The sequence below is a fragment of the Scyliorhinus canicula genome, chromosome 15, assembly GCF_902713615.1.
Source record: "Scyliorhinus canicula chromosome 15, sScyCan1.1, whole genome shotgun sequence".
NCBI classification, from domain to species: domain Eukaryota; kingdom Metazoa; phylum Chordata; class Chondrichthyes; order Carcharhiniformes; family Scyliorhinidae; genus Scyliorhinus; species Scyliorhinus canicula.
The window spans coordinates 59,569,610-59,582,449 of NC_052160.1; the positions used below are offsets into that span (position 1 = coordinate 59,569,610).

General features: G+C 47.8%; 1 protein-coding gene across 1 annotated transcript in view; it reads left to right on the plus strand.

Moving 5' to 3' along the window:
• The window catches only part of rnf216 (ring finger protein 216), a 263,325-nt gene that overhangs the window by 84,214 nt on the left and 166,271 nt on the right, over positions 1–12,840 (plus strand). The window contains exon 13 of the mRNA XM_038820989.1: positions 10,497–10,575. Coding sequence (XP_038676917.1) covers positions 10,497–10,575 — 79 coding nt within the window. The remainder of the gene's footprint in view (positions 1–10,496; positions 10,576–12,840) is intronic.

Here is a 12,840-nt window from a genome sequence, read left to right on the forward strand (position 1 = left end):
GGATTGGACAAATGCAGTCAGATAAGGCGCCGGGGCCGGACGGGTTCCCGGTGGAATTTTATAAAAAGTATGCGGATCTGGTGGGCCCCCTGTTGGTGCGAGCTTTCAATGAGGCATGGGAGGGGGGGGCTTTGCACCCGACGATGTCGCGGGCACTGATCTCTCTGATCCTAAAGCGGGATAAGGACCCCTTGCAGTGTGGATCATACAGGCCTATCTCACTCCTCAATGTTGACGCTAAGTTGCTGGCGAAGATCCTGGCCACCAGGATAGAGGACTGTGTGCCAGGGGTGATACACGAGGATCAGACAGGATTTGTCAAGGGACGGCAGCTCAACACGAATGTGCGGAGACTGCTAAATGTTATTATGATGCCGGCAGTGGAGGGGGAGGCGGAGATAGTGGTGGCGCTGGATGCGGAGAAAGCGTTTGATAGAGTTGAGTGGGGGTACCTGTGGGAGGTGCTTGAGCGGTTCGGATTCGGGGAGGGATTCATCAAATGGGTGAGGCTGCTCTACGCGGCTCCGATGGCGAGTGTAGTTACAAATGGAAGGAGATCGGAGTACTTTAGGCTCTACCGTGGGACCAGGCAGGGGTGCCCCCTGTCCCCCTTGCTCTTTGCACTGGCGATTGAACCTTTGGCTATGGCGTTGAGGGAGTCAGGGAGATGGAGGGGTCTGGTGCGGGGTGGGGAGGAACATCGTGTATCGCTGTATGCGGACGACCTGCTGTTGTATGTGGCGGATCCAGAAGGGGGAATGCCGGGGGTGATGGAGCTGTTAGCGGAATTTGGGGGCTTCTCGGGCTATAAGTTAAATTTAGGCAAGAGTGAGGTATTTGTAGTACACCCGGGTGATCAGGAGGAGGGAATTGGGAGACTCCCATTTAAGAGGGCAGTGAAGAGTTTCAGATACCTGGGGGTGCAGGTGGCCAGGAGTTGGGGGACTGTCCATAAGCTTAATTTTACCAGGCTGGTGGAGCAGATGGAAGAGGAATTTAAAAGGTGGGACATGGTGCCGCTATCGTTGGCGGGTAGAGTGCAGTCCGTCAAAATGACGGTTCTAAATCATAGCCTACAAAGCGCGAAGAGATAGGGAGGAAAGGGTGGCTAGGCAGAAGCTGGTCGACTCCATACTGGAGGTAGACCATAAATACTCCGAGGCCCCGACTGTAGAACTCCTGGCGGAGAGAAAAGAACTACAAAGGAACTTTGACCTGCTCTCCACCAGGAAAGCAGTACACCAACTCCGCCAGGCACGCGGGGCCCTATACGAACACGGAGACAAAGCCAGCCGCCTGTTGGCCCACCAGCTGAGAAAGCAGGCAGCCAGCAGAGAAATTGCGCAAATCAGAGATACCAGAGGCACGTTGGAAACAGAACCAGAGAGGATTAACAAAACCTTCAAGGCCTTCTACCAAGAGCTGTACACCTCAGAGCCCCCAACGGGGAAGGCTGGGATGAACCGGTTTCTTGACGGACTGAACATACCAGTTGTGGGAGAGGGCAGCACCACTAGCACTGGGAGAGATCATGGAGAGCATTAGCTCCATGCAGGCGGGGAAGGCGCCGGGACCGGACGGATTCCCGGCGGACTTCTACAAAAAATTTGCGACAGCGCTGGCCCCGCACCTGCGGGAGATGTTCACAGACTCGCTAGCTAGGGGCACGTTGCCACCCACGTTAGCACAGGCCTCAATCTCGCTGATACCTAAGAAAGACAAAGACCCAACGGAATGTGGGTCATACAGACCCATATCTCTGCTGAATGCAGACGCCAAAATACTGGCCAAAATCCTAGCCAAAAGGCTAGAAGACTGTGTACCTGAGGTGGTCACAGAGGACCAGACGGGCTTTGTCAAAGGTAGACAGCTGACCGCGAACATCAGGCGCCTGCTGAACGTGATAATGACCCCCTCCGGGGAGAGAACACAAGAGGTGATCGTCTCCCTGGACGCAGAAAAGGCCTTCGACAGAGTCGAGTGGAAATACCTCATAGAGGTACTGGAGCGGTTCGGGCTTGGAACAGGGTTCACCGCTTGGGTAAAGCTCCTGTACAACGCTCCCATGGCGAGTGTACAGACCAACAATACCAACTCCCAATACTTCCAGCTGCACAGGGGCACCAGACAAGGATGCCCACTGTCCCCGCTGCTGTTCGCACTAGCAATTGAACCGCTAGCAATCGCGCTCAGGGCAGCAAAAAAATGGAGGGGGATCCGAAGGGGAGGTAGAGAGCACAGAGTCTCACTCTATGCGGATGATCTGCTCCTCTATATCTCGGACCCACAAAGCAGCATGGACGGAATCATCGCGCTCCTGAAAGAGTTTGGAGCCTTCTCGGGCTACAAACTCAACATGAGCAAAAGTGAGATCTTCCCATTACACCCGCAAGGGGGGGGCAGCACTAAAGGGGCTGCCGTTCAAACAAGCCCGACATAAATTCCGCTACCTGGGGATCCAAATAGCCCATGACTGGAAAGGGATCCACAAATGGAACCTCACCAGCCTGACGGAGGAAGTTAAAAAGGACCTGCAAAGATGGAACACACTCCCGCTCTCCCTCGCGGGGAGAGTTCAGACGATCAAATGAACGTACTGCCCAGGTTCCTCTTCCTGTTTAGATCCATTCCGATCTACATCCCCAAGGCCTTTTTCAAAGCGCTGGACAAACTCATCATGGCGTTCGTATGGGGGGGTAAAAATGCTAGGATCCCAAAGAAGGTCTTACAAAAAACAAAAACCAGGGGAGGGTTAGCCCTCCCGAATCTACAATTCTACCACTGGGCAGCAACAGCCGAGCGAGTAAGGGGATGGATCCAGGAGCCAGAAGCTGAGTGGGTGCGTGCGGAGGAGGCCTCCTGCATGGGAACCTCCCTCCGGGCCCTCGCCACGGCAGCACTCCCATCCCCACCCAAAAAACACTCCAGCAGCCCAGTGGTGACAGCCACCCTCCAATCCTGGAACCAACTGCGGCAGCAACTTGGCCTGACCAAAATGTCGAACAGGGCTCCCATCTGCAACAACCATAGGTTCAAAGCAGCACTGACCGACGCCACCTTCAAAAGGTGGAGGCAGGACGGGGGAACACTGACAGTCAGGGACCTATACACGGACGACAGGATCGCAACACTGGACGAACTGACAGAGAAATTTCAGCTAGCTGGGGGGAACGAGCTACGGTACCTGCAGCTCAAAAACTTCCTACGAAAGGAGACAAGGACGTACCCACAACCGCCACGACAGACACTACTGGAAGACCTACTGGACGCAAGTATCCTAGAGAAAGGGAACTGTAGTGACATGTATGACCGACTGGTAGATAGGGACGACACCGTACTGGACGCAACAAGGAGGAAGTGGGAGGACGACCTGGGGATGGAGATAGGGTGGGGACTCTGGAGCGAAGCACTGCATAGGGTCAACTCCACCTCCACGTGCGCAAGGCTCAGCCTGACGCAACTAAAAGTGGTACATAGAGCCCACTTAACAAGAACCCGTATGAGTCGGTTCTTCCCGGAGGTGGAAGACAGATGTGAGCGGTGCCAAAGAGGCCCGGCCAACCACGCCCACATGTTCTGGTCTTGCCCCAGACTTGTGGAGTACTGGACAGCCTTCTTCGAGGCTATGTCCAAAGTGGTGGGGGTGAGGGTGGAGCCATGCCCGATAGTGGCGGTCTTCGGGGTTTCAGACCAGCCAGATCTATTCCTGGGGAGGAGGGCGGACGCCCTTGCCTTTGCCTCCCTGATCGCCCGCCGTAGAATCCTGTTTGGCTGGCGGTCAGCAGCACCGCCCAGAGCTGCGGACTGGCTGTCCGACCTCTCGGAATCTCTCCAAATGGAGAAAATCAAATTTGCCATCCGAGGGTCGGACGACGGCTTCCACAGAACGTGGGAGCCATTCATGCAACTGTTCCGGGACCTATTTGTGGCCAATGTACAAGAGGAAGAATAGTCGGGGGAAGGTAGCGGGAGGGGGGGGGGGCTACAGGTTCGTTACGGGGGTTCGATGGCTAGCTAAGGCCCAAAACCAAGCTAAATAAACATGTTGAGGGGGAGGGGGGAGGGGGGGGGGGGGGGGCGCAGTTACTACTACGAAGATGCTTACCTGTAAATATGTATGTTAATTTTTGCGTGTTTGGTTTTTTTTTTTTTGTTTTGTCTCTCTCTCCTAACAATTTGTAATTTGTTCAATATAAAATATGAAAACTGAATAAAAACATTTATAAAAAAAAAAATGACGGTTCTCCCGAGGTTCTTGTTCCTTTTTCAGTATTTGCCCATCTTTATCCCTAGGGCCTTTTTTAGAAGGGTTACGAGCAGCATCATGAGCTTTGTTTGGGCGCATGGGACCCCGAGGGTGAAGAGGGTCTTCTTGGAGCGGGGTAGAGATGGGGGGGGGGGGGGGGGGTCTGGCGTTACCCAATCTCTCGGGGTATTATTGGGTGGCCAATGTGTCGATGGTGCGCAAGTGGGTAATGGAGGGGGAGGGGGCAGCATGGAAACGGATGGAGAGGGCGTCCTGTGGAGATACAAGCCTGGGGGCCCTGGTAACGGCACCGTGGCCGCTCCCTCCTACGAGGTATACCACGAGTCCGGTGGTGGCGGCTACCCTCAAGATTTGGGGGCAGTGGAGGCGACATAGGGGAGAAGTGGGGGGCTCGATGGAGGCTCCGTTGAGGGGGAACCATAGGTTCGTCCCCGGGAACATTGATGGGGGATTTCAGGGTTGGTACAGAGCGGGCATCAGACAGCTGAGGGACCTGTTTATTGATGGGAGGTTTGCGAGCCTGGGGGAGTTGGAGGAGAAATTTGGGCTCCCCCCGGGGAACATGTTCAGGTATCTGCAGGTAAAGGCATTTGCTAGGCGGCAGGTGGAGGGATTCCCTTCGCTTCCCGCGAGGGGGGTGAGCGACAGGGTGCTTTCGGGGGTCTGGGTCGGAGAGGGGAAGATATCTGATATCTACAAGGTTATGGAGGAGGCGGCAGTAGAGGAGCTGAAAGCTAAGTGGGAGGGGGAACTGGGGGAACAGATCGAAGACGGGACATGGGCTGATGCCCTGGAGAGGGTTAATTCTTCCTCCTCGTGTGCGCGGCTTAGCCTCATCCAATTCAAGGTGCTGCACCGGGCCCACATGACTGGGACAAGGATGAGTAGGTTCTTTGGGGGTGAAGACAGGTGTGTCAGGTGCTCGGGGAGCCCAGCGAACCATGCCCATATGTTCTGGGCATGCCCGGCACTGGTGGAGTTCTGGAAGGGGGTGGCGAGGACGGTGTCGAGGGTGGTGGGATCCAGGGTCAAGCCAGGATGGGGACTCGTGATTTTTGGGGTTGGGGTGGAGCCGGGAGTGCAGGAGGCGAAAGAGGCCTTTGCGTCCCTAGTAGCCCGGCGAAGGATCTTGCTACAATGGAAGGATGCGAGGCCCCCAAGCGTGGAGACCTGGATCAATGACATGGCGGGCTTCATTAAGCTAGAGAAGGTCAAATTCGCCCTGAGAGGGTCGGTACAAGGGTTCTTTTGGCGGTGGCAACCTTTTCTCGACTTTCTGGCTCAATGATACGGTACGGGGACAGTAGCAGCAGCAACCCGGGGGGGGGAGGGAAAAGGGGGGGGGAGGACGATGACTATGTTTGTTTATTTAATTTAAATTTATTTTGAAGTTCTTTTGTTGTTCATTGGGGTTGGGGGGGTGGGGGATGGGATACATGCGTCGATAAGGTCTGGGGGTGGTACGGTTATTATGGGTTATTTTGTTGCATCTCATTGTTTGTCGTTATGTTTTATATTTTCTGTAAAAAATTCCAATAAAAATTATATTTAAAAAAAAAGACAGGCTTTGGGGAACATTCTGCCCTGATCTGATCAAAGATATTAACAGGGAAAGACAGGATAGATAAAGAAAAACTGTTTCCACTGGTTGGAGATTCTCAAACTAGGGGGCATAGTCTTAGAAATTAGGACTAGGGCAGCGCAGTGGGCTAGCATTGCTGCCTCACGGCCCTGAGGTCCCAGGTTCAATCCCAGCTCTGGGCCACTGTCCGTGTGGAGTTTGCACATTCTTCCCGTGTTTGCGTGGGTTTCTCCCCCACAACCCAAGGATGTGCAGAGTATGTGGATTGGCCATGGTAAATTGCCCCTTAATTGGAAAAAATTGGGTGCTCTAAATTTATTATTTTTTTAAAGAAATTAGGACTAGACCATTCAGGGGAACGGTGCTGAGGACCCGGGTTCAAATCCCGGCCCTGGGTCACTGTCCATGTGGAGTTTACACATTTGCCCATGTCTGTGTGGGTTTCACGCCCACAACCCAAAGATGTGCTGGTTAGGTGGATTGGCCACTAAATTGCCCCTTAATTGGAACAAAAATGATTGGGTACTCTAAATTTAAAAAAAAAGACCATTCAGGAGAGATACAAGGAAGAACTTCTTCACTCAAAGGGTGGTAGAGAGTTGGAACTGTCTCGCACAAATAAGCAGTTGAAGTTAGATCAGGTAATTTTAAATCTGAGACAGATAGATATTTTTTTATTTAAAAAAAAAATTTAGATTACCCAATTATTTTTTTCCAATTAAGGGGCAATTTAGCGTGGCCAATCCACCTACGCTGCACATTTTTGGGTTGTGGGGGCGAAACCCACGCAGACACGGGGAGAATGTGAAAACTCCACACGGACAGTGACCCAGAGCCGGGATCGAACCTGGGACCTCAGCGCCGTGAGGCGCTTGTGCTAACCACTAGGCCACCGTGCTGCCCTGAGACAGATAGATATTAAGGGATATTGGCCAAAGGCAGGTTTATGGAGTTAGGTCTCAGATCTCAATGAATGGCAGGACAGGCTCGAGGAGCTGAATGGTCTAGTCCTGTTCCTATGTTCCTATTTCTTTGAGTAAACGTCTTGGTCATCACAATTTAATACCTTAACTTTTCCTTTTTGAAGTATTTTACTTTTGTCCCTTGGTTTTGACTAACGCGTTTGATGATGCACCAATGGGAGATCATGAATAAGAGAGTTTGTTGGGCTTGTTGTCAATCTCAGCAAAGTGCAGTCATTGCTTCAATGTGCCACTCCATCTGGTGGCCTGACAGAGCTCACAAAGCTTGTTCTGCCAAAACAGAGTTGAGTCTCAAATACTGTGAACCTGAATTGAATGTTCAGTCACATGAGCGACTGGGTTGCCTCTGTTTACAACTTTATATAAATTGTACTTTATATTCTTTCATCCATCAGCGTGTTCCTGATATTACTAGTTGGTCCGTTTTATTGGATGAACTTGCTGTCAGTGACATTGTCCACCAGTATATATTCATCCACGCATTTGTATAAATTGTAAAAAGGTGAGGCCTCAGCACAGATCCTTGTGGCACGCCACTCGTTGCACCGTGTCAACCAGTAAAATACCTTTTATGACAATTCTGTTTCCTGTTAGCTGGCTAATCTTCTATCCATGTCTGTAGATTACCCTCTACTCATGGGCTTTTATTTTCTACAATAACCTTTGACGAGGCACCTTATCAAATGCCTTCTGGAAGTCCAAATGCAATACACCCTCTGGATCCCCATTATCCACATCGCATGTGACTCCATCAAAGAACTCCGATAAATTGGTTAAACATGATTTCCCTTTTCCCAAAACTGATTGCCTTGAATTTTTATAAGTGCCCTGATATAACACCTTTAATAATAGCTTCTAACATTTTCTCTATGACAAATGTTAAGCTAAGTGGCATGTAATATTCTGCTTTAAGTCTTCCTCTCCTTTTGAATAAGGGAGTTCTATTTGCTATTTTCAAATCTAATAGAGTCTGCTCCCAAATGTAGGGAGCTTTGGAAACTTAAAACTAGTGCATTAATATCTCACTAGCCACTTCTTTTAAGACCTTGGGGCGAAGTCCATCAGGACTCTGGGATTTGGCAGCCCACAGCTCCAACAATTTACTCAATACCACTTCCGTGGTGATAGTAATTTTCCTGAGTTCCTCCCTTCTATTTCCTGATTTACAGCCATTTCTGGGATGTTACTTGTATCCAGAAGACTGAAGCAAAATTGGTGTTCAATTCATCTGCTGTCGCCTTATTATCCATTATTAATTCTCTAGACTTGCTTTCTATAGGACCAATGCTCACTTTTGTTAACTCTTATTTAAACATCTATAGAAATTCTTACTATCTGTCTTTACACTAACTTTCTATCGTACTATAATTTTTCCCTCTGATTGCTTTTGGCATCCTTTGTTCTTTTATATTCTGTTCAATCTTCTGACCACCAGCCTTTGCATTATTAATGCTTTTTCTTTAAGCTTATTCTGTTAAACTCTTTTAGTTAACCACAGATGGGGGGCCTCCCCTTGGAATTTTTCTTTCTCATTCGAATGCACCTGTTGTGTGTATTCTGAAACATTCTTTTAAAGAGCAGCACGGTAGCATTGTGGGGGGCAGCACGGTAGCATTGTGGATAGCACAATTGCTTCACAGCTCCAGGGTCCCAGGTTCAATTCCGGCTTGGGTCACTGTCTGTGCGGAGTCTGCACATCCTCCCCGTGTGTGCGTGGGTTTCCTCCGGGTGCTCCGGTTTCCTCCCACAGTCCAAAGATGTGCAGGTTAGGTGGATTGGCCATGATAAATTGCCCTTAGTGTCCAAAATTGCCCTTAGTGTTGGGTGGGGTTTCTGGGTTATGGGGATAGGGTGGAGGTGTTGACCTTGGGTAGGATGTTCTTTCCAAGAGTTGGTGCAGACTCGATGGGCCGAATGGCCTCCTTCTGCACTGTAAATTCTATGATAAATAACCCTTTCTCGTTTCACAGTACTAGGTCTAGTATAGCCTGCTCTCTGGTTGACTAAAAAACCATCTTGAAAACATTCTGTGAACTCCTTATCTATGCTACCATTGCCCACCTGTAAGAGTCCTGCTTGTTATTTCCTTAGGTCCCATTTATTTTCTTTATTTTTGATTCGCGGACCTGTAATTGGCATGTGCCTTTAAGCAGAAGACTCCCTTAAAACAGCCTGCTTGCCAGGACACTGTGTTCTAGGTTCTTTACTTTGGAAGGGAGAAGCCAGAGACGTCAGTTCGATTGCTTAACTGGCAACAGGTGGGTTGGCTAGGGGCCGTGTTCTATCTGACAATGGTCAATGATTGGTTCGTGCGTGATGCTTTCTGAGAGACCAGTGCCTGACACATCCTTTGCTGTGAACCTGAAATGATGCTCAGTCTGCAGAGAAAATGGACAGCCTTGTGAAAGAAACCATCTCAAGCCTAAGAAGAAGTACCAAAATGAAAGCATGAACTCAAGAAAGACATTGACTGGAAGTCAGCCTAACACCACCACCCTACGTTGTTTGTTTGTGTGTAGGGAGTTGGGCAGGTTGGGAAAGAGGTCGTAGACAATCTGTTACATTTTTCTGTCTGTTTACTTATAATACTGTGCATAATAAAAGGTTACTTGTGTTTCAAGTTACAAACATGGTGACTTTAGTGGTTAACAGTATTGCTTCACAGCACCAGGATCCCAAGTTCGATTCCCGGTTTGGGTCACTGTGTGTGCAGAGTCTGCACGGTCTCCCCATGTCTGCGTGGGTTTCTTCCAGGTGCTCCAGTTTCCTCCCACAAGTACCAAAATTCTCTCTTGGTGTACTCGAACAGGCACCAGAATGTGGCGACCAGGGGATTTTCACAGTAACTTCGTTGCAGTGTTAATATAAGCCTACTTGTGACAATAATAAAGATTATTTATTATTATTTATTTATTGGGCTCAACTAAGGACCTCAGTTATTTTAAGTAAAATTTAATTTCACCCGTGTTGCAACTCCGGGTCAAGTGATAGTGGAATTGACCGCACACTAGTTCAGGCTGTCGTGACGCATCTGATTTTTGTCGTGTGAACTTGGATTTAAATCCCCCGTGATTATTGTTGTACCTTCTGACAAGCTCCCATTATTTCTTCCCTTATTCGCTGCCCCATATAATTACAATTTGCAGGCCTGTGCACCACTCCCACAAGTGACTTCTTGCCGTTATCGTTTCTCATCTCAGTACAAACCACTTTACATCCTGCTTGCTTGAACTTAGGCCGATTCTTTCTAGTGTGCTACTGCAAACTGCTATCCTGTCTAAGATCAGCTAACAGAACAAATCAGGAATTGAATCTGGGACCTGTCTGGCTTAATGCTATATTAGACATTACCTTTGCAGACCAGGGGCAGCACAGTGGTTAGCACTGCTGCCTCATGGCACTGAGGTCCCAGGTTCGTTCCCGGCCCTGGGTCACAGTCCGTGTGGAATTTGCACATTCTCCCCGTGTTTGCGTGGGTTCATTCCCACAACCAAAGATTTGCAGGGTAGATGGATTGGCCATGCTAAATTGGAAATTAATTGGGTACTCTAAATTTATTTTTAAAAAATCCTTGCAGACCAGATAACTAAATGCACATATACGAGGAGTATTTACATTCACTGTATTGTTTAAATTGCTGTTTTATGTCGCTTCGCTCCTCCAGGTGCCCATTCTGCAACTTCCCAGCACTACTGGACAAAGATATCAATATGTTCAGCTGCCCCAACCCTCGCTGTCGGAAGGTAAGAACCTGCTTTCTTATTTAAAAGAAACAGTGGTATTGGGAGCTTGCCACTATGAAATGTAGTCGTTTGAAGGCTGTTAATTTGGCGTTTGTCATTCATAGCTTGGCACCACACAGCGTATTGTGTTTGTACAGAGAAGTATCCAACCGTCGTCATGTGTAATGGTGGCATCTATGTTGAAAATCACCATTAAGATGCAACAATTTTAAAATATTCAAAATAATGTCTGTAAAATGCAATCGATTGTGTCTGCCTTCCTCTTTTTCAAGGATTATTGTATTTTGCTGCAGATTTCCCTAATGCCTAGCCTGGGAAAATGCGTAAATGACAGTGATATCATATTGCTTCTGATGTACTGCATAACTTAACTAAAAGCTATAATTAAAGTAGTTGTTGATCAGTACTGCATCACTACCAGTGATTCTATTGACTGTGAATATACCATTTTCTAGAATTAATCAGTAGTTCAGTCATGATAAAACCAGAAATAAAATCATATTTTTAATGGTAACTTAAATGCGTATTGTGCTTTAACTGCTGTGGTTGATATTTCTTCAACTAAGCAGTACATCATAGGCAAATAATCAGCACTTCAATAATGCAGATTCAGTGTTGTGTGAATGAATAATATCAGGTGTTTGTAAAATTATATCAGTAAAGGAGAGTGCGATATAATAATCGCTTATTGTCACAAATAGGCTTCAATGAAGTTACTGTGAAAAGCCCCTAGTCACCACATTCTGGCGCCTGTTCGGGGAGGCCAGTCTGGGAATTGAACCCGCGCTGCTGCCTTGTTCTGCATTACAAGCCAGCTGTTTGGCCCACTGTGCTAAACCAGATAATCCGTAACTGAGAAAAGGATGCACCACCTCATTGTCCAGTGAACAGATCTGAAGGTAGCTTAAAACTGCAGTTGGACGATTTGCATTAAGATAGGCACAGGTTTTTTTAAAAATTATCATATTTGATGATTAATCTGTTGCCAGGAACACAGGGCGGATGCAAGTTAGAGAGGAAATAAACAGGTGATTGGTAACAATGCTGTACATGGTAACATGTAACGGTTACCACATCTATATTGGGCTGTCTCATTTTATTCTGAGAAATAAAATTAGGACTGTGTTTACGTGCTGTGATTAAAATCCACGTAATTTGACCAGCAGAAAGTTGTATTGAAGCAGAATGGGACTTCAAGTGTAATAATAACTGCAATTCCAGGAACGTTTCTTCCCCCAGCTAATAGTTTGTGTTGGATTCAGATCCTGGTTGCACTGTGGCAGTTGGAACTGGGTAATATAAATTTAAAACTTGAATTAGGATATATGAGTGATGCAAGTTTGAACCTGATATCAGACTGTGATGTTTGAGTTTTTTAAAGTTTGATAAATTGAGCTTGCCAGATTCTGGTGAGATACGTTCCATGTAAATTCATATTTTCTGTATGCTACTTTGTATTTCTACCCATTTCCTCCTTCACCTCTGAAGGCACTTTGTGTCCTAAATTGTGTACTGCTGGTAGGTGTGTAAAAAGCACTTTGTAGTGACATCTCTGTGGGTTAAGGATTTTTTTTTCCAATTGAGGGTCAATTTAGCGTGGCCAATCGACCTACCCTGCACCGCTTTGGGTTGTGTAGGTTGTGATGGAGAGAGCCACGCAGTCACGGGGAGTATGTGCAAGCTCCACACGGACAGTTACCTGGGGCCGGGATCGAACCCGGGTCCTTGGTGCCATGAGGGGACACTGCCAGCCACTGCACCAACATGCTGCCCCAGGTAAAGGAAATGTGACCTTTGTTCAGCAACACTCAGTTACTCCTTCCCATCCAAGACCATTCAACAAGTCTAAGTGAGATATGGAACTCACCAGGCAGGAGAAACAATTAGCTGGCAGTCCACAGCGCATGGTGATATTGGTTTAAAAGATTTATGAAATTAACACACAGTACTCGAAAGACAGTGGAAGATAGCTTCTTGTTTGGGGTGGAACTAGTCTGGATAACCTGCTTTAGATGATTTGTTCTGCACCATTCTAAGCAACTATTTTGTGGTTTTTCAAACAAGCGTTTGCTATTTCAGTTCAGACAAAGTCCCATTGAATTCCACTAGATGGTGCTGTTGGACTGTGCATGGATTACAAGGCTACAGAGCTGCAAACTGACTATCTGGTTGGAGGGGTTGGGAATAAGATTGATAATACAGAAGGATTAAAATTTTCTGAAATCCACTCTGAATTCTGCCTAAATGTGCTCTTTGTCACTTGTG